General features: G+C 52.2%; 1 protein-coding gene across 1 annotated transcript in view; it reads left to right on the top strand.

Moving 5' to 3' along the window:
* Window positions 1–25,004, top strand: part of TTC6 (tetratricopeptide repeat domain 6) — a 475,627-nt gene that overhangs the window by 381,574 nt on the left and 69,049 nt on the right. The window contains exon 30 of the mRNA XM_069207716.1: window positions 20,294–20,446. Within this exon, the coding sequence (XP_069063817.1) occupies window positions 20,294–20,446 (153 nt within the window). The remainder of the gene's footprint in view (window positions 1–20,293; window positions 20,447–25,004) is intronic.

Here is a 25,004-nt window from a genome sequence, read left to right on the forward strand (position 1 = left end):
TGTGCACAGTATGGCTGTGTCTGGGTGACACCTTGCTGTGTGCACAGTAGGGCTGTGTCTGGGTGAGATCTTGCTGTGTGCACAGTCTGGCTCTGTCTGGATGAAGTCTTGCTGTGTGCACAGTATGGCTGTGTCTGGTGAAGTCTTGCTGTGTGTACAGTCTGGCTGTGTCTGGTGAAGTCTTGCTGTGTGCACAGTCTGGCTGTGTCTGGGTGAGATGTTGCTGTGTGCACAGTGTTGCAGTTTCTGAATGAAGTCTTGCTTTGTGCTCAGTCTGGCTGTGTCTGAATGAAGTCTTGCTTTGTGCTCAGTCCGGCTGTGTCTGGGTGAAGTCTTGCTGTGTGCTCAGTCTGGCTGTGTCTGGTTGAAGTCTTGCTGTGTGCTCAGTCTGGCTGTGTCTGGTTGAAGTCTTGCTGTGTGCACAGTCTGGCTGTGTCTGGGTGACGCCTTGCTGTGCGCACAGTCTGGCTGTGTCTGGGTGAGATGTTGCTGTGTGCACAGTGTGGCGGTTTCTGAATGAAGTCTTGCTTTGTGCTCAGTCTGGCTGTGTCTTAATGAAGTCTTGCTTTGTGCTCAGTCTGGCTGTGTCTGGGGTGAAGTCTTGCTGTGTGCTCAGTCTGGCTGTGTCTGAATGAAGTCTTGCTTTGTGCTCAGTCTGGCTGTGTCTGGGTGAAGGCTTGCTGTGTGCACAGTCTGGCTGTGTCTGGGTGAAGTCTTGCTGTGTGTACAGTCTGGCTTTGTCTGATGAAGTCTTGCTGTGTGCACAGTCTGGCTGTGTCTGGATGAAATCTTGCTGTGTACACAGTCTGGCTGTGTCTGGGTGAAATCTTGCTGTGTGCAGAGTCTGGCGTTGTCTGTGTGAAGTCCTGCTGTGTGTTCACTCTGGCTATGTCTGGGTGACGTCTTGTTGTGTGCACAGTAGGGCTGTGTCTGGGTGAGATCTTGCTATGTGCACAGTAGGGCTGTGTCTGGGTGACACCTTGCTGTGTGCACAGTAGGGCTGTGTCTGGGTGACGTCTTGCTGTGTGCACAGTCTGGCTCTGTCTGGATGAAGTCTTGCTGTGTGTACAGTCTGGCTGTGTCTGGTGAAGTCTTGCTGTGTGCACAGTCTGGCTGTGTCTGGGTGAGATGTTGCTGTGTGCACAGTGTTGCAGTTTCTGAATGAAGTCTTGCTTTGTGCTCAGTCTGGCTGTGTCTGAATGAAGTCTTGCTTTGTGCTCAGTCTGGTTGTGTCTGAATGAAGTCTTGCTTTGTGCTCAGTCTGGCTGTGTCTGAATGAAGTCTTGCTTTGTGCTCAGTCTGGCTGTGTCTGGGTGAAGTCTTGCTGTGTGTACAGTCTGGCTGTGTCTGGTGAAGTCTTGCTGTGTGCACAGTCTGGCTGTGTCTGGGTGAGATGTTGCTGTGTGCTCAGTCTGGCTGTGTCTGGTTGAAGTCTTGCTTTGTGCACAGTCTGGCTGTGTCTGGGTGACGCCTTGCTGTGTGCACAGTGTGGCTGTGTCTCGGTGAGATGTTGCTGTGTGCACAGTGTGGCGGTTTCTGAATGAAGTCTTGCTTTGTGCTCAGTCTGGCTGTGTCTGAATGAAGTCTTGCATTGTGCTCAGTCTGGCTGTGTCTGGGGTGAAGTCTTGCTGTGTGCTCAGTCTGGCTGTGTCTGGGTGAAGGCTTGCTGTGTGCACAGTCTGGCTGTGTCTGGGTGAAGGCTTGCTGTGTGCACAGTCTGGCTGTGTCTGGGTGAAGGCTTGCTGTGTGCACAGTCTGGCTGTGTCTGGGTGAAGTCTTGCTGTGTGAACAGTCTGGCTGTGTCTGATGAAGTCTTGCTGTGTGCACAGTCTGGCTGTGTCTGGGTGAAATCTTGCTGTGTACACAGTCTGGCTGTGTCTGGGTGAAATCTTGCTGTGTGCAGAGTCTGGCGTTTACTGTGTGAAGTCCTGCTGTGTGTTCACTCTGGCTGTGTCTGGGTGACGTCTTGCTGTGTGCACAGTAGGGCTGTGTCTGGGTGAGATCTTGTTATGTGCACAGTATGGCTGTGTCTGGGTGACACCTTGCTGTGTGCACAGTAGGGCTGTGTCTGGGTGAAGTCTTGCTGTGTGCACAGTCTGGCTCTGTCTGGATGAAGTCTTGCTGTGTGCACAGTATGGCTGTGTCTGGTGAAGTCTTGCTGTGTGTACAGTCTGGCTGTGTCTGGTGAAGTCTTGCTGTGTGCACAGTCTGGCTGTGTCTGGGTGAGATGTTGCTGTGTGCACAGTGTTGCAGTTTCTGAATGAAGTCTTGCTTTGTGCTCAGTCCGGCTGTGTCTGGGTGAAGTCTTGCTGTGTGCTTAGTCTGGCTGTGTCTGGTTGAAGTCTTGCTGTGTGCACAGTCTGGCTGTGTCTGGGTGACGCCTTGCTGTGTGCACAGTCTGGCTGTGTCTGGGTGAGATGTTGCTGTGTGCACAGTCTGGCTGTGTCTGGGGTGAAGTCTTGCTTTGTGCTCAGTCTGGCTGTGTCTGAATGAAGTCTTGCTTTGTGCTCAGTCTGGCTGTGTTTGGGGTGAAGTCTTGCTGTGTGCTCAGTCTGGCTGTGTCTGAATGAAGTCTTGCTTTGTGCTCAGTCTGGCTGTGTCTGGGTGAAGTCTTGCTGTGTGCACAGTCGGGCTGTGTCTGGGTGAAATCTTGCTGTGTACACAGTCTGGCTGTGTCTGGGTGAAATCTTGCTGTGTGCAGAGTCTGGCGTTGTCTGTGTGAAGTCCTGATGTGTGTTCACTCTGGCTGTGTCTGGGTGACGTCTTGCTGTGTGCACAGTAGGGCTGTGTCTGGGTGAGATCTTGCTATGTGCACAGTAGGGCTGTATCTGGGTGACACCTTGCTGTGTGCACAGTAGGGCTGTGTCTGGGTGAAGTCTTGCTGTGTGCACAGTCTGGCTGTGTCTGGATGAAGTCTTGCTGTGTGCACAGTCTGGCTGTGTCTGGTGAAGTCTTGCTGTGTGCACAGTCTGGCTGTGTCTGGTGAAGTCTTGCTGTGTGCACAGTCTGGCTGTGTCTGGGAGACGCCTTGCTGTGTGCACAGTCTGGCTGTGTCTGGGTGAGATGTTGCTGTGTGCACAGTGTTGCAGGTTCTGAATGAAGTCTTGCTTTGTGCTCAGTCTGGCTGTGTCTGAATGAAGTCTTGCTTTGTGCTCAGTCTGGCTGTGTCTGGGTGAAGTCTTGCTGTGTTCTCAGTCTGGCTGTGTCTGGGTGAAGTCTTGCTGTGTGCACAGTCTGGCTGTGTCTGGGTGAAGTCTTGCTGTGTGCACAATCTGGCTGTGTCTGGGTGAAGCCTGGCTGTGTGCACAGTCTGGCTGTGTCTGGGTGAGATGTTGCTGTGTTCACAGTGTGGCAGTTTCTGAATGAAGTCTTGCTTTGTGCTCAGTCTGGCTGTGTCTGAATGAAGTCTTGCTTTGTGATCAGTCTGGCTGTGTCTGAATGAAGTCTTGCTTTGTGCTCAGTCTGGCTGTGTCTGGGTGAAGTCTTGCTGTGTGCTCAGTCTGGCTGTGCCTAGGTGAAGGCTTGCTGTGTGCTCAGTCTGGCTGTGTCTGGGTGAAGTCTTGCTGTGTGCTCAGTCTGGCTGTGTCTGGTTGAAGTCTTGCTGTGTGCACAGTCTGGCTGTGTCTGGGTGACACCTTGCTGTGTGCACAGTCTGGCTGTGTCTGGGTGACGCCTTGCTGTGTGCAAAGTCTGGCTGTGTCTGGGTGAGATGTTGCTGTGTGCACAGTGTGGCGGTTTCTGAATGAAGTCTTGCTTTGTGCTCAGTCTGGCTGTGTCTGAATGAAGTCTTGCTTTGTGCTCAGTCTGGCTGTGTCTGGGGTGAAGTCTTGCTGTGTGCTCAGTCTGGCTGTGTGTGGGTGAAGGCTTGCTGTGTCTGGGTGAAGGCTTGCTGTGTGCACAGTCTGGCTGTGTCTGGGTGAAGGCTTGCTGTGTGCACAGTCTGGCTGTGTCTGGGTGAAGTCTTGCTGTGTGCACAGTCTGGCTTTGTCTGATGAAGTCTTGCTGTGTGCACAGTCTGGCTGTGTCTGGATGAAATCTTGCTGTGTACACAGTCTGGCTGTGTCTGGGTGAAATCTTGCTGTGTGCAGAGTCTGGCGTTGTCTGTGTGAAGTCCTGCTGTGTGTTCACTCTGGATATGTCTGGGTGACGTCTTGCTGTGTGCACAGTAGGGCTGTGTCTGGGTGAGATCTTGCTATGTGCACAGTAGGGCTGTGTCTGGGTGACACCTTGCTGTGTGCACAGTAGGGCTGTGTCTGGGTGAAGTCTTGCTGTGTGCACAGTCTGGCTCTGTCTGGATGAAGTCTTGCTGTGTGCACAGTCTGGCTGTGTCTGGTGAAGTCTTGCTGTGTGTACAGTCTGGCTGTGTCTGGTGAAGTCTTGCTGTGTGCACAGTCTGGCTGTGTCTGGGAGACGCCTTGCTGTGTGCACAGTCTGGCTGTGTCTGGGTGAGATGTTGCTGTGTGCACAGTGTTGCAGTTTCTGAATGAAGTCTTGCTTTGTGCTCAGTCTGGCTGTGTCTGAATGAAGTCTTGCTTTGTGCTCAGTCTGGCTGTGTCTGGGTGAAGTCTTGCTGTGTGCTCAGTCTGGCTGTGTCTGGGTGAAGTCTTGCTGTGTGCACAGTCTGGCTGTGTCTGGGTGAAGTCTTGCTGTGTGCACAGTCTGGCTGTGTCTGGGTGAAGTCTTGCTGTGTGCACAGTCTGGCTGTGTCTGGGTGAAGCCTTGCTGTGTGCACAGTCTGGCTGTGTCTGGGTGAGATGTTGCTGTGTGCACAGTGTGGCAGTTTCTGAATGAAGTCTTGCTTTGTGCTCAGTCTGGCTGTGTCTGAATGAAGTCTTGCTTTGTGCTCAGTCTGGCTGTGTTTGTGTGAAGTCTTGCTGTGTGCTCAGTCTGGCTGTGTCTGGGTGAAGGCTTGCTGTGTGCACAGTGTGGCAGTTTCTGAATGAAGTCTTGCTTTGTGCTCAGTCTGGCTGTGTCTGAATGAAGTCTTGCTTTGTGCTTAGTCTGGCTGTGTCTGAATGAAGTCTTGCTTTGTGCTCAGTCTGGCTGTGTTTGTGTGAAGTCTTGCTGTGTGCTCAGTCTGGCTGTGTCTGGGTGAAGGCTTGCTGTGTGCTCAGTCTGGCTGTGTCTGGGTGAAGTCTTGCTGTGTGCTCAGTCTGGCTGTGTCTGGTTGAAGTCTTGCTGTGTGCACAGTCTGGCTGTGTCTGGGTGACGCCTTGCTGTGTGCACAGTCTGGCTGTGTCTCGGTGAGATGTTGCTGTGTGCACAGTGTGGCGGTTTCTGAATGAAGTCTTTCTTTGTGCTCAGTCTGGCTGTGTCTGGGGTGAAGTCTTGCTGTGTGCTCAGTCTGGCTGTGTCTGGGTGAAGGCTTGCTGTGTGCACAGTCTGGCTGTGTCTGGGTGAAGGCTTGCTGTGTGCACAGTCTGGCTGTGTCTGGGTGAAGTCTTGCTGTGTGCACAGTCTGGCTGTGTCTGATGAAGTCTTGCTGTGGGCACAGTCGGGCTGTGTCTGGGTGAAATCTTGCTGTGTACACAGTCTGGCTGTGTCTGGGTGAAATCTTGCTGTGTGCAGAGTCTGGCGTTGTCTGTGTGAAGTCCTGCTGTGTGTTCACTCTGGATATGTCTGGGTGACGTCTTGCTGTGTGCACAGTAGGGCTGTGTCTGGGTGAGATCTTGCTATGTGCACAGTAGGGCTGTGTCTGGGTGACACCTTGCTGTGTGCACAGTAGGGCTGTGTCTGGGTGAAGTCTTGCTGTGTGCACAGTCTGGCTCTGTCTGGATGAAGTCTTGCTGTGTGCACAGTCTGGCTGTGTCTGGTGAAGTCTTGCTGTGTGTACAGTCTGGCTGTGTCTGGGTGAGATGTTGCTGTGTGCACAGTGTTGCAGTTTCTGAATGAAGTCTTGCTTTGTGCTCAGTCTGGCTGTGTCTGAATGAAGTCTTGCTTTGTGCTCAGTCTGGCTGTGTCTGGGTGAAGTGTTGATGTGTGCTCAGTCTGGCTGTGTCTGGGTGAAGTCTTGCTGTGTGCACAGTCTGCCTGTGTCTGGGTGAAGTCTTGCTGTGTGCACAATCTGGCTGTGTCTGGGTGAAGTCCTGCTGTGTGTTCACTCTGGCTGTGTCTGGGTGACGTCTTGCTGTGTGCACAGTAGGCTGTGTCTGGGTGAAGTCTTGCTGTGTGCACAGTCTGGCTCTGTCTGGATGAAGTCTTGCTGTGTGCACAGTATGGCTGTGTCTGGTGAAGTCTTGCTGTGTGTACAGTCTGGCTGTGTCTGGTGAAGTCTTACTGTGTGCACAGTCTGGCTGTGTCTGGGTGAGATGTTGCTGTGTGCACAGTGTTGCAGTTTCTGAATGAAGTCTTGCTTTGTGCTCAGTCTGGCTGTGTCTGAATGAAGTCTTGCTTTGTGCTCAGTCTGGCTGTGTCTGAATGAAGTCTTGCTTTGTGCTCAGTCTGGCTGTGTCTGGGTGAAGTCTTGCTGTGTGCTCAGTCTGGCTGTGTCTGGTTGAAGTCTTGCTGTGTGCACAGTCTGGCTGTGTCTGGGTGACGCCTTGCTGTGTGCACAGTCTGGCTGTGTCTGGGTGAGATGTTGCTGTGTGCACAGTGTGGCGGTTTCTGAATGAAGTCTTCTTTGTGCTCAGTCTGGGTGTGTCTGAATGAAGTCTTGCTTTGTGCTCAGTCTGGCTGTGTCTGGGGTGAAGTCTTGCTGTGTGCTCAGTCTGGCTGTGTCTGGGTGAAGGCTTGCTGTGTGCACAGTCTGGCTGTGTCTGGGTGAAGGCTTGCTGTGTGCACAGTCTGGCTGTGTCTGGGTGAAGGCTTGCTGTGTGCACAGTCTGGCTGTGTCTGATGAAGTCTTGCTGTGTGCACAGTCGGGCTGTGTCTGGGTGAAATCTTGCTGTGTACACAGTCTGGCTGTGTCTGGGTGAAGTCTTGCTGTGTGTACAGTCTGGCTGTGTCTGGTGAAGTCTTGCTGTGTGCACAGTCTGGCTGTGTCTGGGAGACGCCTTCCTGTGTGCACAGTCTGGCTGTGTCTGGGTGAGATGTTGCTGTGTGCAGTGTTGCAGTTTCTGAATGAAGTCTTGCTTTGTGCTCAGTCTGGCTGTGTCTGAATGAAGTCTTGCTTTGTGCTCAGTCTGGCTGTGTCTGGGTGAAGTCTTGCTGTGTTCTCAGTCTGGCTGTGTCTGGGTGAAGTCTTGCTGTGTGCACAGTCTGGCTGTGTCTGGGTGAAGTCTTGCTGTGTGCACAATCTGGCTGTGTCTGGGTGAAGTCTTGCTGTGTTCTCAGTCTGGCTGTGTCTGGGTGAAATCTTGCTGTGTACACAGTCTGGCTGTGTCTGGGTGAAATCTTGCTGTGTACACAGTCTGGCTGTGTCTGGGTGAAGTCTTGCTTTGTGCTCAGTCTGGCTGTGTCTGGGTGAAGTCTTGCTGTGTTCTCAGTCTGGCTGTGTCTGGGTGAAATCTTGCTGTGTACACAGTCTGGCTGTGTCTGGGTGAAATCTTGCTGTGTGCAGAGTCTGGCGTTGTCTGTGTGAAGTCCTGCTGTGTGTTTTCTCTGGCTGTGTCTGGGTGACGTCTTGCTGTGTGCACAGTAGGGCTGTGTCTGGGTGAGATCTTGCTATGTGCACAGTATGGCTGTGTCTGGGTGACACCTTGCTGTGTGCACATTAGGGCTGTGTCTGGGTGACACCTTGCTGTGTGCACAGTCTGGCTCTGTCTGGATGAAGTCTTGCTGTGTGCACAGTATGGCTGCGTCTGGTGAAGTCTTGCTGTGTGTACAGTCTGGCTGTGTCTGGTGAAGTCTTGCTGTGTGCACAGTCTGGCTGTGTCTGGGTGAGATGTTGCTGTGTGCACAGTGTTGCAGTTTCTGAATGAAGTCTTGCTTTGTGCTCAGTCTGGCTGTGTCTGAATGAAGTCTTGCTTTGTGCTCAGTCTGGCTGTGTCTGAATGAAGTCTTGCTTTGTGCTCAGTCTGGCTGTGTCTGAATGAAGTCTTGCTTTGTGCTCAGTCTGGCTGTGTCTGGGTGAAGTCTTGCTGTGTGTACAGTCTGGCTGTGTCTGGTGAAGTCTTGCTGTGTGCACAGTCTGGCTGTGTCTGGGTGAGATGTTGCTGTGTGCTCAGTCTGGCTGTGTCTGGTTGAAGTCTTGCTTTGTGCACAGTCTGGCTGTGTCTGGGTGACGCCTTGCTGTGTGCACAGTGTGGCTGTGTCTCGGTGAGATGTTGCTGTGTGCACAGTGTGGCGGTTTCTGAATGAAGTCTTGCTTTGTGCTCAGTCTGGCTGTGTCTGAATGAAGTCTTGCGTTGTGCTCAGTCTGGCTGTGTCTGGGGTGAAGTCTTGCTGTGTGCTCAGTCTGGCTGTGTCTGGGTGAAGGCTTGCTGTGTGCACAGTCTGGCTGTGTCTGGGTGAAGGCTTGCTGTGTACACAGTCTGGCTGTGTCTGGGTGAAGGCTTGCTGTGTGCACAGTCTGGCTGTGTCTGGGTGAAGTCTTGCTGTGTGAACAGTCTGGCTGTGTCTGATGAAGTCTTGCTGTGTGCACAGTCTGGCTGTGTCTGGGTGAAATCTTGCTGTGTACACAGTCTGGCTGTGTCTGGGTGAAATCTTGCTGTGTGCAGAGTCTGGCGTTTACTGTGTGAAGTCCTGCTGTGTGTTCACTCTGGCTGTGTCTGGGTGACGTCTTGCTGTGTGCACAGTAGGGCTGTGTCTGGGTGAGATCTTGTTATGTGCACAGTATGGCTGTGTCTGGGTGACACCTTGCTGTGTGCACAGTAGGGCTGTGTCTGGGTGAAGTCTTGCTGTGTGCACAGTCTGGCTCTGTCTGGATGAAGTCTTGCTGTGTGCACAGTATGGCTGTGTCTGGTGAAGTCTTGCTGTGTGTACAGTCTGGCTGTGTCTGGTGAAGTCTTGCTGTGTGCACAGTCTGGCTGTGTCTGGGTGAGATGTTGCTGTGTGCACAGTGTTGCAGTTTCTGAATGAAGTCTTGCTTTGTGCTCAGTCCGGCTGTGTCTGGGTGAAGTCTTGCTGTGTGCTCAGTCTGGCTGTGTCTGGTTGAAGTCTTGCTGTGTGCACAGTCTGGCTGTGTCTGGGTGACGCCTTGCTGTGTGCACAGTCTGGCTGTGTCTGGGTGAGATGTTGCTGTGTGCACAGTCTGGCTGTGTCTGGGGTGAAGTCTTGCTTTGTGCTCAGTCTGGCTGTGTCTGAATGAAGTCTTGCTTTGTGCTCAGTCTGGCTGTGTCTGGGGTGAAGTCTTGCTGTGTGCTCAGTCTGGCTGTGTCTGAATGAAGTCTTGCTTTGTGCTCAGTCTGGCTGTGTCTGGGTGAAGTCTTGCTGTGTGCACAGTCGGGCTGTGTCTGGGTGAAATCTTGCTGTGTACACAGTCTGGCTGTGTCTGGGTGAAATCTTGCTGTGTGCAGAGTCTGGCGTTGTCTGTGTGAAGTCCTGCTGTGTGTTCACTCTGGCTGTGTCTGGGTGACGTCTTGCTGTGTGCACAGTAGGGCTGTGTCTGGGTGAGATCTTGCTATGTGCACAGTAGGGCTGTATCTGGGTGACACCTTGCTGTGTGCACAGTAGGGCTGTGTCTGGGTGAAGTCTTGCTGTGTGCACAGTCTGGCTGTGTCTGGATGAAGTCTTGCTGTGTGCACAGTCTGGCTGTGTCTGGTGAAGTCTTGCTGTGTGCACAGTCTGGCTGTGTCTGGTGAAGTCTTGCTGTGTGCACAGTCTGGCTGTGTCTGGGAGACGCCTTGCTGTGTGCACAGTCTGGCTGTGTCTGGGTGAGATGTTGCTGTGTGCACAGTGTTGCAGGTTCTGAATGAAGTCTTGCTTTGTGCTCAGTCTGGCTGTGTCTGAATGAAGTCTTGCTTTGTGCTCAGTCTGGCTGTGTCTGGGTGAAGTCTTGCTGTGTTCTCAGTCTGGCTGTGTCTGGGTGAAGTCTTGCTGTGTGCACAGTCTGGCTGTGTCTGGGTGAAGTCTTGCTGTGTGCACAATCTGGCTGTGTCTGGGTGAAGCCTGGCTGTGTGCACAGTCTGGCTGTGTCTGGGTGAGATGTTGCTGTGTTCACAGTGTGGCAGTTTCTGAATGAAGTCTTGCTTTGTGCTCAGTCTGGCTGTGTCTGAATGAAGTCTTGCTTTGTGATCAGTCTGGCTGTGTCTGAATGAAGTCTTGCTTTGTGCTCAGTCTGGCTGTGTCTGGGTGAAGTCTTGCTGTGTGCTCAGTCTGGCTGTGTCTGGTTGAAGTCTTGCTGTGTGCACAGTCTGGCTGTGTCTGGGTGACACCTTGCTGTGTGCACAGTCTGGCTGTGTCTGGGTGACGCCTTGCTGTGTGCAAAGTCTGGCTGTGTCTGGGTGAGATGTTGCTGTGTGCACAGTGTGGCGGTTTCTGAATGAAGTCTTGCTTTGTGCTCAGTCTGGCTGTGTCTGAATGAAGTCTTGCTTTGTGCTCAGTCTGGCTGTGTCTGGGGTGAAGTCTTGCTGTGTGCTCAGTCTGGCTGTGTGTGGGTGAAGGCTTGCTGTGTCTGGGTGAAGGCTTGCTGTGTGCACAGTCTGGCTGTGTCTGGGTGAAGGCTTGCTGTGTGCACAGTCTGGCTGTGTCTGGGTGAAGGCTTGCTGTGTGCACAGTCTGGCTGTGTCTGGGTGAAGTCTTGCTGTGTGCACAGTCTGGCTTTGTCTGATGAAGTCTTGCTGTGTGCACAGTCTGGCTGTGTCTGGATGAAATCTTGCTGTGTACACAGTCTGGCTGTGTCTGGGTGAAATCTTGCTGTGTGCAGAGTCTGGCGTTGTCTGTGTGAAGTCCTGCTGTGTGTTCACTCTGGATATGTCTGGGTGACGTCTTGCTGTGTGCACAGTAGGGCTGTGTCTGGGTGAGATCTTGCTATGTGCACAGTAGGGCTGTGTCTGGGTGACACCTTGCTGTGTGCACAGTAGGGCTGTGTCTGGGTGAAGTCTTGCTGTGTGCACAGTCTGGCTCTGTCTGGATGAAGTCTTGCTGTGTGCACAGTCTGGCTGTGTCTGGTGAAGTCTTGCTGTGTGTACAGTCTGGCTGTGTCTGGTGAAGTCTTGCTGTGTGCACAGTCTGGCTGTGTCTGGGAGACGCCTTGCTGTGTGCACAGTCTGGCTGTGTCTGGGTGAGATGTTGCTGTGTGCACAGTGTTGCAGTTTCTGAATGAAGTCTTGCTTTGTGCTCAGTCTGGCTGTGTCTGAATGAAGTCTTGCTTTGTGCTCAGTCTGGCTGTGTCTGGGTGAAGTCTTGCTGTGTGCTCAGTCTGGCTGTGTCTGGGTGAAGTCTTGCTGTGTGCACAGTCTGGCTGTGTCTGGGTGAAGTCTTGCTGTGTGCACAGTCTGGCTGTGTCTGGGTGAAGTCTTGCGGTTTGCACAATCTGGCTGTGTCTGGGTGAAGCCTTGCTGTGTGCACAGTCTGGCTGTGTCTGGGTGAAGGCTTGCTGTGTGCACAGTCTGGCTGTGTCTGATGAAGTCTTGCTGTGTGCACAGTGTGGCAGTTTCTGAATGAAGTCTTGCTTTGTGCTCAGTCTGGCTGTGTCTGAATGAAGTCTTGCTTTGTGCTCAGTCTGGCTGTGTTTGTGTGAAGTCTTGCTGTGTGCTCAGTCTGGCTGTGTCTGGGTGAAGGCTTGCTGTGTGCACAGTGTGGCAGTTTTTGAATGAAGTCTTGCTTTGTGCTCAGTCTGGCTGTGTCTGAATGAAGTCTTGCTTTGTGCTCAGTCTGGCTGTGTCTGAATGAAGTCTTGCTTTGTGCTCAGTCTGGCTGTGTTTGTGTGAAGTCTTGCTGTGTGCTCAGTCTGGCTGTGTCTGGGTGAAGGCTTGCTGTGTGCTCAGTCTGGCTGTGTCTGGGTGAAGTCTTGCTGTGTGCACAGTCTGGCTGTGTCTGGGTGACGCCTTGCTGTGTGCACAGTCTGGCTGTGTCTCGGTGAGATGTTGCTGTGTGCACAGTGTGGCGGTTTCTGAATGAAGTCTTTCTTTGTGCTCAGTCTGGCTGTGTCTGAATGAAGTCTTGCTTTGTGCTCAGTCTGGCTGTGTCTGGGGTGAAGTCTTGCTGTGTGCTCAGTCTGGCTGTGTCTGGGTGAAGGCTTGCTGTGTGCACAGTCTGGCTGTGTCTGGGTGAAGGCTTGCTGTGTGCACAGTCTGGCTGTGTCTGGGTGAAGTCTTGCTGTGTGCACAGTCTGGCTGTGTCTGATGAAGTCTTGCTGTGTGCACAGTCGGGCTGTGTCTGGGTGAAATCTTGCTGTGTACACAGTCTGGCTGTGTCTGGGTGAAATCTTGCTGTGTGCAGAGTCTGGCGTTGTCTGTGTGAAGTCCTGCTGTGTGTTCACTCTGGATATGTCTGGGTGACGTCTTGCTGTGTGCACAGTAGGGCTGTGTCTGGGTGAGATCTTGCTATGTGCACAGTAGGGCTGTGTCTGGGTGACACCTTGCTGTGTGCACAGTAGGGCTGTGTCTGGGTGAAGTCTTGCTGTGTGCACAGTCTGGCTCTGTCTGGATGAAGTCTTGCTGTGTGCACAGTCTGGCTGTGTCTGGTGAAGTCTTGCTGTGTGTACAGTCTGGCTGTGTCTGGTGAAGTCTTGCTGTGTGCACAGTCTGGCTGTGTCTGGGAGACGCCTTGCTGTGTGCACAGTCTGGCTGTGTCTGGGTGAGATGTTGCTGTGTGCACAGTGTTGCAGTTTCTGAATGAAGTCTTGCTTTGTGCTCAGTCTGGCTGTGTCTGAATGAAGTCTTGCTTTGTGCTCAGTCTGGCTGTGTCTGGGTGAAGTGTTGATGTGTGCTCAGTCTGGCTGTGTCTGGGTGAAGTCTTGCTGTGTGCACAGTCTGCCTGTGTCTGGGTGAAGTCTTGCTGTGTGCACAATCTGGCTGTGTCTGGGTGAAGCCTTGCTGTGTGCACAGTCTGGCTGTGTCTGGGTGAGATGTTGCTGTGTGCACAGTGAGGCAGTTTCTGAATGAAGTCTTGCTTTGTGCTCAGTCTGGCTGTGTCTGGGTGAAGTCTTGCTTTGTGCTCAGTCTGGCTGTGTCTGGGTGAAGTCTTGCTGTGTGCACAGTCTGGCTGTGTGCACAGTCTGGCTGTGTCTGGGTGAGATGTTGCTGTGTGCACAGTGTGGCAGTTTCTGAATGAAGTCTTGCTTTGTGCTCAGTCTGGCTGTGTCTGAATGAAGTCTTGCTTTGTGCTCAGTCTGGCTGTGTCTGAATGAAGTCTTGCTGTGTGCTCAGTCTGGCTGTGTCTGGGTGAAGGCTTGCTGTGTGCACAGTCTGGCTGTGTCTGGGTGAGATGTTGCTGTGTGCACAGTCTGGCAGTTTCTGAATGAAGTCTTGCTTTGTGCTCAGTCTGGCTGTGTCTGAATGAAGTCTTGCTTTGTGCTCAGTCTGGCTGTGTCTGGGTGAAGTCTTGCTGTGTGCTCAGTCTGGCTGTGTCTGGGTGAAGGCTTGCTGTGTGCTCAGTCTGGCTGTGTCTGGGTGAAGTCTTGCTGTGTGCTCAGTCTGACTGTGTCTGGTTGAAGTCTTGCTGTGTGCACAGTCTGGCTGTGTCTGGGTGACGCCTTGCTGTGTGCACAGTCTGGCTGTGTCTCGGTGAGATGTTGCTGTGTGCACAGTGTGGCGGTTTCTGAATGAAGTCTTGCTTTGTGCTCAGTCTGGCTGTGTCTGAATGAAGTCTTGCATTGTGCTCAGTCTGGCTGTGTCTGGGGTGAAGTCTTGCTGTGTGCTCAGTCTGGCTGTGTCTGGGTGAAGGCTTGCTGTGTGCACAGTCTGGCTGTGTCTGGGTGAAGGCTTGCTGTGTGCACAGTCTGGCTGTGTCTGGGTGAAATCTTGCTGTGTACACAGTCTGGCTGTGTCTGGGTGAAATCTTGCTGTGTGCAGAGTCTGGCGTTGTCTGTGTGAAGTCCTGCTGTGTGTTCACTCTGGCTGTGTCTGGGTGACGTCTTGCTGTGTGCACAGTAGGGCTGTGTCTGGGTGAGATCTTGCTATGTGCACAGTATGGCTGTGTCTGGGTGACACCTTGCTGTGTGCACAGTAGGGCTGTGTCTGGGTGAAGTCTTGCTGTGTGCACAGTCTGGCTCTGTCTGGATGAAGTCTTGCTGTGTGCACAGTATGGCTGTGTCTGGTGAAGTCTTGCTGTGTGTACAGTCTGGCTGTGTCTGGTGAAGTCTTGCTGTGTGCACAGTCTGGCTGTGTCTGGGTGAGATGTTGCTGTGTGCACAGTGTTGCAGTTTCTGAATGAAGTCTTGCTTTGTGCTCAGTCTGGCTGTGTCTGAATGAAGTCTTGCTTTGTGCTCAGTCTGGCTGTGTCTGAATGAAGTCTTGCTTTGTGCTCAGTCTGGCTGTGTCTGGGTGAAGTCTTGCTGTGTGCTCAGTCTGGCTGTGTCTGGTTGAAGTCTTGCTGTGTGCACAGTCTGGCTGTGTCTGAATGAAGTCTTGCTTTGTGCTCAGTCTGGCTGAGTCTGAATGAAGTCTTGCTTTGTGCTCAGTCTGGCTGTGTCTGGGTGAAGTCTTGCTGTGTGCTCAGTCTGGCTGTGTCTGAATGAAGTCTTGCTTTGTGCTCAGTCTGGCTGTGTCTGGGTGAAGTCTTGCTGTGTGCTCAGTCTGGCTGTGTCTGGTTGAAGTCTTGCTGTGTGCACAGTCTGGCTGTGTCTGAATGAAGTATTGCTTTGTGCTCAGTCTGGCTGTGTCTGGGTGAAGTCTTGCTTTGTGCTCAGTCTGGCTGTGTCTGGGTGAAGTCTTGCTGTGTGCTCAGTCTGGCTGTGTCTGGGTGACGCCTTGCTGTGTGCACAGTCTGGCTGTGTCTGGGTGAGATGTTGCTGTGTGCACAGTGTGGCGGTTTCTGAATGAAGTCTTGCTTTGTGCTCAGTCTGGCTGTGTCTGAATGAAGTCTTGCTTTGTGCTCAGTCTGGCTGTGTCTGGGGTGAAGTCTTGCTGTGTGCTCAGTCTGGCTGTGTCTGAATGAAGTCTTGCTTTGTGCTCAGTCTGGCTGTGTCTGGGTGAAGTCTTGCTGTGTGCACAGTCTGGCTGTGTCTGAATGAAGTCTTGCTTTGTGCTCAGTCTGGCTGTGTCTGGGGTGAAGTCTTGCTGTGTGCTCAGTCTGGCTGTGTCTGAATGAAGTCTTGCTGTGTGTTCACTCTGGCTGTGTCTGGGTGACGTCTTGCTGTGTGCACAGTAGGGCTGTGTCTGGGTGAGATCTTGCTATGTGCACAGTAGGGCTGTGTCTGGGTGACACCTTGCTGTGTGCACAGTAGGGCTGTGTCTGGGTGAAGTCTTGCTGTGTGCACAGTCTGGCTGTGTCTGGTGAAGTCTTGCTGTGTGCACAGTCTGCCTGTGTCTGGTGAAGTCTTGCTGTGTGCATAGTCTGGCTGTGTCTGGGAGACGACTTGCTGTGTGCACAGTCTGGCTGTGTCTGGGTGAGATGTTGCTGTGTGCACAGTGTTGCAGGTTCTGAATGAAGTCTTGCTTTGTGCTCAGTCTGGCTGTGTCTGAATGAAGTCTTGCTTTGTGCTCAGTCTGGCTGTGTCTGGGTGAAGTCTTGCTGTGTTCTCAGTCTGGCTGTGTCTGGGTGAAGTCTTGCTGTGTGCACAGTCTGGCTGTGTCTGGGTGAAGTCTTGCTGTGTGCACAATCTGGCTGTGTCTGGGTGAAGCCTTGCTGTGTGCACAGTCTGGCTGTGTCTGGGTGAGATGTTGCTGTGTTCACAGTGTGGCAGTTTCTGAATGAAGTCTTGCTTTGTGCTCAGTCTGTCTGTGTCTGAATGAAGTCTTGCTTTGTGATCAGTCTGGCTGTGTCTGAATGAAGTCTTGCTTTGTGCTCAGTCTGGCTGTGTCTGGGTGAAGTCTTGCTGTGTGCTCAGTCTGGCTGTGCCTGGGTGAAGGCTTGCTGTGTGCTCAGTCTGGCTGTGTCTGGGTGAAGTCTTGCTGTGTGCTCAGTCTGGCTGTGTCTGGTTGAAGTCTTGCTGTGTGCACAGTCTGGCTGTGTCTGGGTGACACCTTGCTGTGTGCACAGTCTGGCTGTGTCTGGGTGACGCCTTGCTGTGTGCAAAGTCTGGCTGTGTCTGGGTGAGATGTTGCTGTGTGCACAGTGTGGCGGTTTCTGAATAAAGTCTTGCTTTGTGCTCAGTCTGGCTGTGTCTGAATGAAGTCTTGCTTTGTGCTCAGTCTGGCTGTGTCTGGGGTGAAGTCTTGCTGTGTGCTCAGTCTGGCTGTGTCTGGGTGAAGGCTTGCTGTGTGCACAGTCTGGCTGTGTCTGGGTGAAGGCTTGCTGTGTGCACAGTCTGGCTGTGTCTGGGTGAAGTCTTGCTGTGTGCACAGTCTGGCTTTGTCTGATGAAGTCTTGCTGTGTGCACAGTCTGGCTGTGTCTGGATGAAATCTTGCTGTGTACACAGTCTGGCTGTGTCTGGGTGAAATCTTGCTGTGTGCAGAGTCTGGCGTTGTCTGTGTGAAGTCCTGCTGTGTGTTCACTCTGGCTATGTCTGGGTGACGTCTTGCTGTGTGCACAGTAGGGCTGTGTCTGGGTGAGATCTTGCTATGTGCACAGTAGGGCTGTGTCTGGGTGACACCTTGCTGTGTGCACAGTAGTGCTGTGTCTGGGTGAAGTCTTGCTGTGTGCACAGTCTGGCTCTGTCTGGATGAAGTCTTGCTGTGTGCACAGTCTGGCTGTGTCTGGTGAAGTCTTGCTGTGTGTACAGTCTGGCTGTGTCTGGTGAAGTCTTGCTGTGTGCACAGTCTGGCTGTGTCTGGGAGACGCCTTGCTGTGTGCACAGTTTGGCTGTGTCTGGGTGAGATGTTGAGGTGTGCACAGTGTTGCAGTTTCTGAATGAAGTCTTGCTTTGTGCTCAGTCTGGCTGTGTCTGAATGAAGTCTTGCTTTGTGCTCAGTCTGGCTGTGTCTGGGTGAAGTCTTGCTGTGTGCTCAGTCTGGCTGTGTCTGGGTGAAGTCTTGCTGTGTGCACAGTCTGGCTGTGTGCACAGTCTGGCTGTGTCTGGGTGAAGTCTTGCTGTGTGCACAATCTGGCTGTGTCTGGGTGAAGCCTTGCTGTGTGCACAGTCTGGCTGTGTCTGGGTGAGATGTTGCTGTGTGCACAGTGTGGCAGTTTCTGAATGAAGTCTTGCTTTGTGCTCAGTCTGGCTGTGTCTGAATGAAGTCTTGCTGTGTGCTCAGTCTGGCTGTGTTTGTGTGAAGTCTTGCTGTGTGCTCAGTCTGGCTGTGTCTGGGTGAAGGCTTGCTGTGTGCACAGTGTGGCAGTTTCTGAATGAAGTCTTGCTTTGTGCTCAGTCTGGCTGTGTCTGAATGAAGTCTTGCTTTGTGCTCAGTCTGGCTGTGTCTGAATGAAGTCTTGTTTTGTGCTCAGTCTGGCTGTGTCTGAATGAAGTCTTGCTTTGTGCTCAGTCTGGCTGTGTCTGGGTGAAGTCTTGCTGTGTGCTCAGTCTGGCTGTGTCTGGGTGAAGGCTTGCTTTGCTGTGTGCTCAGTCTGGCTGTGTCTGGGTGAAGTCTTGCTGTGTGCTCAGTCTGGCTGTGTCTGGTTGAAGTCTTGCTGTGTGCACAGTCTGGCTGTGTCTGGGTGATGCCTTGCTGTGTGCACAGTCTGGCTGTGTCTCGGTGAGATGTTGCTGTGTGCACAGTGTGGCGGTTTCTGAATGAAGTCTTTCTTTGTGCTCAATCTGGCTGTGTCTGAATGAAGTCTTGCTTTGTGCTCAGTCTGGCTGTGTCTGGGGTGAAGTCTTGCTGTGTGCTCAGTCTGGCTGTGTCTGGGTGAAGGCTTGCTGTGTGCACAGTCAGGCTGTGTCTGGGTGAAGGCTTGCTGTGTGCACAGTCTGGCTGTGTCTGGGTGAAGTCTTGCTGTGTGCACAGTCTGGCTGTGTCTGATGAAGTCTTGCTGTGTGCACAGTCTGGCTGTGTCTGGGTGAAATCTTGCTGTGTACACAGTCTGGCTGTGTCTGGGTGAAATCTTGCTGTGTGCAGAGTCTGGCGTTGTCTGTGTGAAGTCCTGCTGTGTGTTCACTCTGGCTGTGTCTGGGTGACGTCTTGCTGTGTGCACAGTAGGGCTGTGTCTGGGTGAGATCTTGCTATGTGTACAGTATGGCTGTGTCTGCGTGACACCTTGCTGTGTGCACAGTAGGGCTGTGTCTGGGTGAAGTCTTGCTGTGTGCACAGTAGGGCTGTGTCTGGATGAAGTCTTGCTGTGTGCACAGTCTGGCTGTGTCTGGTGAAGTCTTGCTGTGTGTACAGTCTGGTTGTGTCTGGTGAAGTCTTGCTGTGTGCACAGTCTGGCTGTTTCTGGGAGACGCCTTGCTGTGTGCACAGTCTGGCTGTGTCTGGGTGAGATGTTGCTGTGTGCACAGTGTTGCAGTTTCTGAATGAAGTCTTGCTTTGTGCTCAGTCTGGCTGTGTCTGAATGAAGTCTTGCTTTGTGCTCAGTCTGGCTGTGTCTGGGTGAAGTCTTGATGTGTGCTCAGTCTGGCTGTGTCTGGGTGAAGTCTTGCTGTGTGCACAGTCTGCCTGTGTCTGGTGAAGTCTTGCTGTGTGCACAGTCTGGCTGTGTCTGGGTGAGATGTTGCTGTGTGCACAGTGTTGCAGTTTCTGAATGAAGTCTTGCTTTGTGCTCAGTCTGGCTGTGTCTGAATGAAGTCTTGCTTTGTGCTCAGTCTGGCTGTGTCTGGGTGAAGTCTTGCTGTGTGCACAGTCTGGCTGTGTCTGGGTGAGATGTTGCTGTGTGCACAGTGTGGCTGTGTCTGAATGAAGTCTTGCTTTGTGCTCAGTCTGGCTGTGTCTGAATGAAGTCTTGCTTTGTGCTCCGTCTGGCTGTGTCTGAATGAAGTCTTGCTTTGTGCTCAGTCTGGCTGTGTCTGAATGAAGTCTTGCTGTGTGCTCAGTCTGGCTGTGTCTGGGTGAAGTCTTGCTGTGTGCACAGTCTGCCTGTGTCTGGGTGATGCCTTGCTGTGTGCACAGTCTGGCTGTGTCTGGGTGAGATGTTGCTGTGTGCACAGTGTGGCAGTTTCTGAATGAAGTCTTGCTTTGTGCTCAGTCAGGCTGTGTCTGAATGAAGTCTTGCTGTGTGCTCAGTCTGGCTGTGTCTGGGTGAAGCCTTGCTGTGTGCACAGTTGGCTGTCTGGGTGAAGTCTTGCTGTGTGTACAGTCTGGCTGTGTGGGTGAAGTGTTGATTTGTGATCAGTCTGGCTGTGTCTGGTGAAGTCTTGCTGTGTGCACAGTCTGGCTGTGTCTGGGTGAAATCTTGCTGTGTACACAGTCTGGCTGTGTCTCGTTGAAATCTTGCTGTGTGCAGAGTCTGGCGTTGTCTGTGTGAAGTCCTGCTGTGTGTTCACTCTGGCTGTGTCTGGGTGACATCTTGCTGTGTGCACAGTAGGACTGTGTCTGAGTGAGATCTTGCTATGTGCACAGTATGGCTGTGTCTGGGTGACACCTTGCTGTGTGCACAGTAGGGCTGTGTCTGGGTGAAATCTTACTGTGTGCACAGTCTGGCTCTGTCTGGATGAAGTCTTGCTGTGTGCACAGTCTGGCTGTGTCCGGTGAAGTCTTGCTGTGTGCACAGTCTGGCTGTGTCGTGTGAAGCCTTGCTGTGTGCTCAGTCTGGCTGTGTCTGGGTGAAGCCTTGCTGTGTGCACAGTCCGGATGTGTCTGGGTGAAGCCTTGCTGTGTGCACAGTCTGGCTGTGTCTGGGTGAAGCCTTGCTGTCTGCACAGTATGGCTGTGTCTGGGTGAAGCCTTGCTGTGTGCACAGTATGGCTGTGTCTGGGTGAAGTCTTGCTGTGTGCACAGTCTGGCTGTGTCCTGTGAAGTCTTGCTGTGTGCACAGTCTGGCTGTGTCCGGTGAAGTCTTGCTGTGTGCACAGTCTGGCTGTGTCGTGTGAAGCCTTGCTGTGTGCACAGTATGGCTGTGTCTGGGTGAAATCTTGCTGTGTGCACAGTCTGGTTGTGTCTGAATGAAGCCTTGCTGTGTGCACAGTCTGGCTGTGCCTCGGTGAAGTCTTGCTTTGTGCTCAGTCTGGCTGTGTCTGGATGAAGCCTTGCTGTCTGCACAGTATGGCTGTGTCTGGGTGAAGTCTTGCTGTATGCAGTCTGGCTGTGTGGGTGAAGTTTTGCTGTGTGCTCAGTCTGGCTGTGTCTGGGTGAAATCTTGCTGTGTGCACAGTCTGGCTGTGTCCGGTGAAGTCCTGCTGTGTGCACAGTCTGGCAGTGTCTGGGTGACGTCTTGCCGTGTGCACAGTCTGGCTGTGTCAGTCTTGCTGTGTGCACAGTCTGGCTGTGTCTGGGTGAAGCCTTGCTGGTCATGTGGTCACTGCCTGCGGTACTGACACTGCTGTGTCTCCACATCTAGAGCCTGGGGAAGTTTCAGAAAGCCTGGAACCAGTTCACTGTGGCCCTGGACATCGACGCCAAGTGTCACTTGGCCTTTGAGGGACGGGCCATCCTCAGCCTTCAGATGGGAGACACGTTTGCTGCTCTTCAAGACATCACTGCAGCACTGAAGGTGAGTGACCTTCCCATGACTTCCTGGAGGGGAGAGGGCGTAAGTTTGGTGGGGGGGCAATATCTTCAGGTTCAATCTCATGTTCTGATTTATGCATCTGTGCAAACTAATGTGTCCATGACTAAAGGTCCAACATAAGTAAACTAGAATTCACTCCATGGACTTCATGTGCCCCTATCCTTGTGACTTTGAGTGAATATGACTGCCAGAGATCTTGTACTCAGTGCCTGTCTTGTCTCAGCAGATCTTTTATTGATGGTGTGTTCTATGGGATCCACTCACAAGACCATGTGGGTCCTTATCATGGGTGGATCTGTGTTCGAAACTGGGTTACTGGTTGGGGGGGAGGGTGAAACCCTACTCAAGCAGGAACCACAGTCTTGTCATGGTGAAGCACAAGCAAACCTCAAATCAACCTGTGCGCAGCCCTCTGGTAACTTGGGACAAAGCACTCAGGCGTAACTTAGAGGCAATGTGTAAAGTATTTATGCACAAATCCAACCAGTAAGAAAGTAAGAATTCAACACAAGAAAAATCCTGTATCAATTTAACAGAATAGAGGAAACTTTAATAAATTATTTGGGATCCAAACAACACAAATCCAATCAGTAGAACCTGAGATATGCAGTTCCAAAGTTTTAGTTAAAAACAGTTCCTAGAAGCACAGAGTGCCAACTCTAGCTATCTGGTAGCGACGTACCAGGACAAAGTCACCAGTTTAGGTCGACCATGAAGGAGCGCAGCCAGATACAGGGAGCAGGTTAGGCCTGCTGAACAAAGAGCCTTAAATTCTAGTTGGAGGGAGTTGCAAGATTGTGCATTAAAGAATGGTTTCTGAGGAGCTGCAAGTCTGCAATATGAGATCCTGCATCATCGTCAAGGATGTAATTGACAAGGGGCTTATGATGTGAAGTCCTACGTCGAAGATGCGTTGCGCTTTGGCGTTTCCGAGGAAGCTGCGTGGCTACAATGGGGAGTGCTGCGTCATCATCAAGGATGCATTTGACTAGTGGCTTGTGTTGAGGATGCATTGCACAGCAGCAATTCCGGAGAGATTGCGGGCTGCAGTGTGAAGTCCTGCGTCGGGGATGTTTGGTGCATTCGCAGTTCCGAAGCAGAGCTGCAAGGAGATGCGTTGCGCTGTGGAAGTTCTGCCCACCGGGCCACAGTTGGCTTGTTAGATCACTTTCAGGCCCTTTTCCAAGGTTCCAAAACTGGGGTGGGACCACCTAAAGGGGAGGGGCAGGACTCACAGCAGGCAGAGTCCAGGTGCTGGGTTCAAGGAGGTTGAAGCCTTTTCTCTTCTTGGGGCTCTGATCAGGAGGCCAGCCAACTGGCCCTTGGAGATACTGTAGTGGTCCTGGGTCCAATATGCAGGTCCAGTCCTTCACTCAGGCAGCAGGGCAGCACATAAGTCCTTCTGAGTCTTCCACTGGTCCAGGAGTGTACTGAGGAGTTGGGTCTAAGGGTCCAGTTTTTATACCTGGTGCTCCCTTTAAGTAAAAGAAGGTTCTGGAGGTTTTCACTCCTAGATGTGCATGGTATTTCCTGCCTTCCTGCCCTGGCCCCAGATTATCTGTGGTCCCAATAGACTAGTGTCAAACCCTTTGTGATTCTGCTCAGGCAGAACCTCTGTGGTGCAAGTGTGGAGGGTGACAGCTCCTCCCCCTCATCGAGACAGATGGCCCACGGTGCCAACACCTGTGCTGAGCCATGTGCCCCAGGAAACAGGCTGCGGGCACCAAATGGATAGGATGAAAAATGCAAACTTTCTAAAAGTGGCATTTTCAGAATTGTGAACTAACCTTCGACTTTACCATTAAAGAGGGGTTTCTCTTGCAATTCTTTGGACACCAAACTCCAAATTCCTACCTACTTCTGTAGGAAATGGGGTCTGTAGTTCGCAGGGTACGTGCCCTGTCCAAGTAGGGACCACAATCCTAGTCAGAAATACACACTGTAAATTAACCTGTGCTCACCCTCTGGTAGCTTGGCACAGAGCAGGCAGGCTTTACTTAGAAGGCAATGCGTAAAGTACTTGTGCAACACTTAATTACTCTAACTCAATGAAGGACACCACAGAAGAAGAACTCAACACTGGGTTAAAAAAATTATAGAGCATTTTACTGAACTGAACACGACCAAAAATGACAATAATCCAATAAGGCAATCAGGAGCTACACTTGTTAGATCAAATTAGGAAAATTGAGTTCAATAAATACCTGCTGGAAAGACTCCCCACGGTACTAAAGGAGTGCTTAGGTTCTCTGTAGTGCCTACGTTCCGTTCAAAGGCGAGGGATAGTGTGTCCTGTGGGTTTAAATGTGGCCACGGAACCCGGGGGAATGCGTCTCTCCCAGTAAGGATAGTACGGTGCAGGAGTTACAGCTCACGGTGGGGCTGCGTTCCCCCGAGAAACAGGCTTGCTGCTGAGTCCCACGGATGATTCTTTCTGAAGAAGTGTGGTAGTCGAAGCCACGGTGATAAGGGTTGGTCGCAACTTTGTTCTCAGGGGCTTCCATGGAGCAGACCAGAGGACCCGGTGCTCCTTTTAGGTGGTCTCTCCCGGTGCCCTCGGCGTCCATCTGGTAGGGGGAGGCACCTCGCCTCGATGGCTGGGGGTGGCAGTCGCTGTTCCCAGGTGGTAGGAAGCCTCCAATTGGCTGGTAGAACAAATAATCCGGCGATGTGAGCGGACTGCCCGTGAGACACAGGCCTGGAGGGGGGAGAGAGCGCGGCCCACGGAGAGCCCCAAGCAGGTGAGGGAAAGCTCGGTGCACGCTGTGGCACTCCCAGGTTCTAGATGAGCTGGAAACCCCCGTCGGCCCAAGGCAGCAGTCACTGGGCGATGCAGTGGTTTTCTTGGCTTTCATTACGGCGCTTTGTTGATCTTGGGCAGAATGACACCTGGCAGTCTGAGGTAGCTGTCACTGGGGGATCCAGTGGTTTCCTTTGAGTGCGCTTCGTCACTTAGTTGAGGTGAATCCTAGTCGGCCGTGGGAAGATTACCGTTGGCAGCGGGAGGAGGATTCACCCGTCTTGGCACCTGAGAAAGCAGGTAGCAGGCCAACACACGGGGTACAAGAGAACAGGGCAGTGCCTCCTGGTACACGAGCGGAGTGCAGCAGGCCAACACAGCAAAGCAGAAGCTCCGCGGCAGTCCCTCCTGGCAGCACAGTTCCACGTAGCGCCAGAGTCTCCCAGCACCCTGAAGTGAACTAACTTGGTGGGGTTTGTGGTCCAGCTTGTATACTCTGGAGCCCAGGTTCTGCAAGGTTGGGGAATCTTCCTGACCTTCCTTTGAAGTCCCCAGGGCTCCTTCATTGCCATCTCACAAACCAGACACTATGCAGGGGGTTTACAGCCCTTTGGTGAGGAGAGGCACAGCCCTGTTCAGAAGTAAGTGCAAGCTCCACCCTCCCACCTAGCTCAGGAAGACCTATCAGCCTATTAATATGCTAACGCCACACCCAAGCCCCCCTTCTGTATGACTGCCTAGTGAGAATGCCCCAAGCCCAGCTTCATCTACCCCAGACGTGTATTCAGGGGCAGGCAGAGGCACAGAATGGTTACAGTAAGAAAATGCCAACTTTCTAAAAGTAGCATGTGCAGACTTACAACTTAAAATCAGACTTCACCGTAAGTTGTAATTTTAAATTGTGAGTCCACAGGCTCTAAACTCATATTTCTATCTCATCCCATTTGGAAGTTAGACTTAAAATAAGTTTAGCAGTTTTCACTACCTGGACAGGTTAGACTTGAAAGCACATGCCCAACATTTTACATACACTGCACCCTGCCCTTGGGGCTACCTAGGACCTATCTTAGGGGTGACTGATGTGTAGTAAAAAGGAAGGTTTGGGCCTGGAGGTCGAATTAGCAGTTTAAAACTGCACACACAGCCACTGCAGGGGCAGGTCTGAGCCATGTTTACAGGGCTACTTCTGTGGGTAGCACAACCAGTGCTGCAGGCCTACTGGTAGCATTTGATTTAGAGGCCCTGGGCAAATATAGTGCACTTTACTAGGGACTTACCAGTAAATCAAATATGTCATTTGTGGATAAGCCAATGTTACCATGTTTTAAAGAACAGAACACCTGTGCTTTAGCACTGGTCAGCAGTGGTAAACTGCACAGATCCTTAAAGACAGCAAAAATAGGTCAAAACACAGGAAGTCAGAGGGCAGAATGTTACGGGAGACCACCCCAATGATGCCAGGTCTAACAGCTCCTAATCGAAAGCTATCTCTTATTAAATGTAATGAGTTAACCCAATGTTATTGCATGGGAGAGACGGGCCTTGCAGTAGTGGAACACAAAATTAAGAGTTTTTCAGTACCAGGACTTGTAAAACATTAAAGTACGTGTTGAACTGTTTAAATACACTGCACCCTGCCCTCTGGGCCTACCTTTGTGTGACTTATATGTATTAAAAAGGAAGCTTTATCCCGGGCAAAAAGCTTATCTGGCCAGGTCGAAATGCCAGTTTAAAACTGCACACACAAGCTGCAGTGGCGGACCTGGGACATGTTTATAGGGCTACTTAGTTGGTGGCCCA

The sequence above is a fragment of the Pleurodeles waltl genome, chromosome 9, assembly GCF_031143425.1.
Source record: "Pleurodeles waltl isolate 20211129_DDA chromosome 9, aPleWal1.hap1.20221129, whole genome shotgun sequence".
Taxonomy (NCBI): domain Eukaryota; kingdom Metazoa; phylum Chordata; class Amphibia; order Caudata; family Salamandridae; genus Pleurodeles; species Pleurodeles waltl.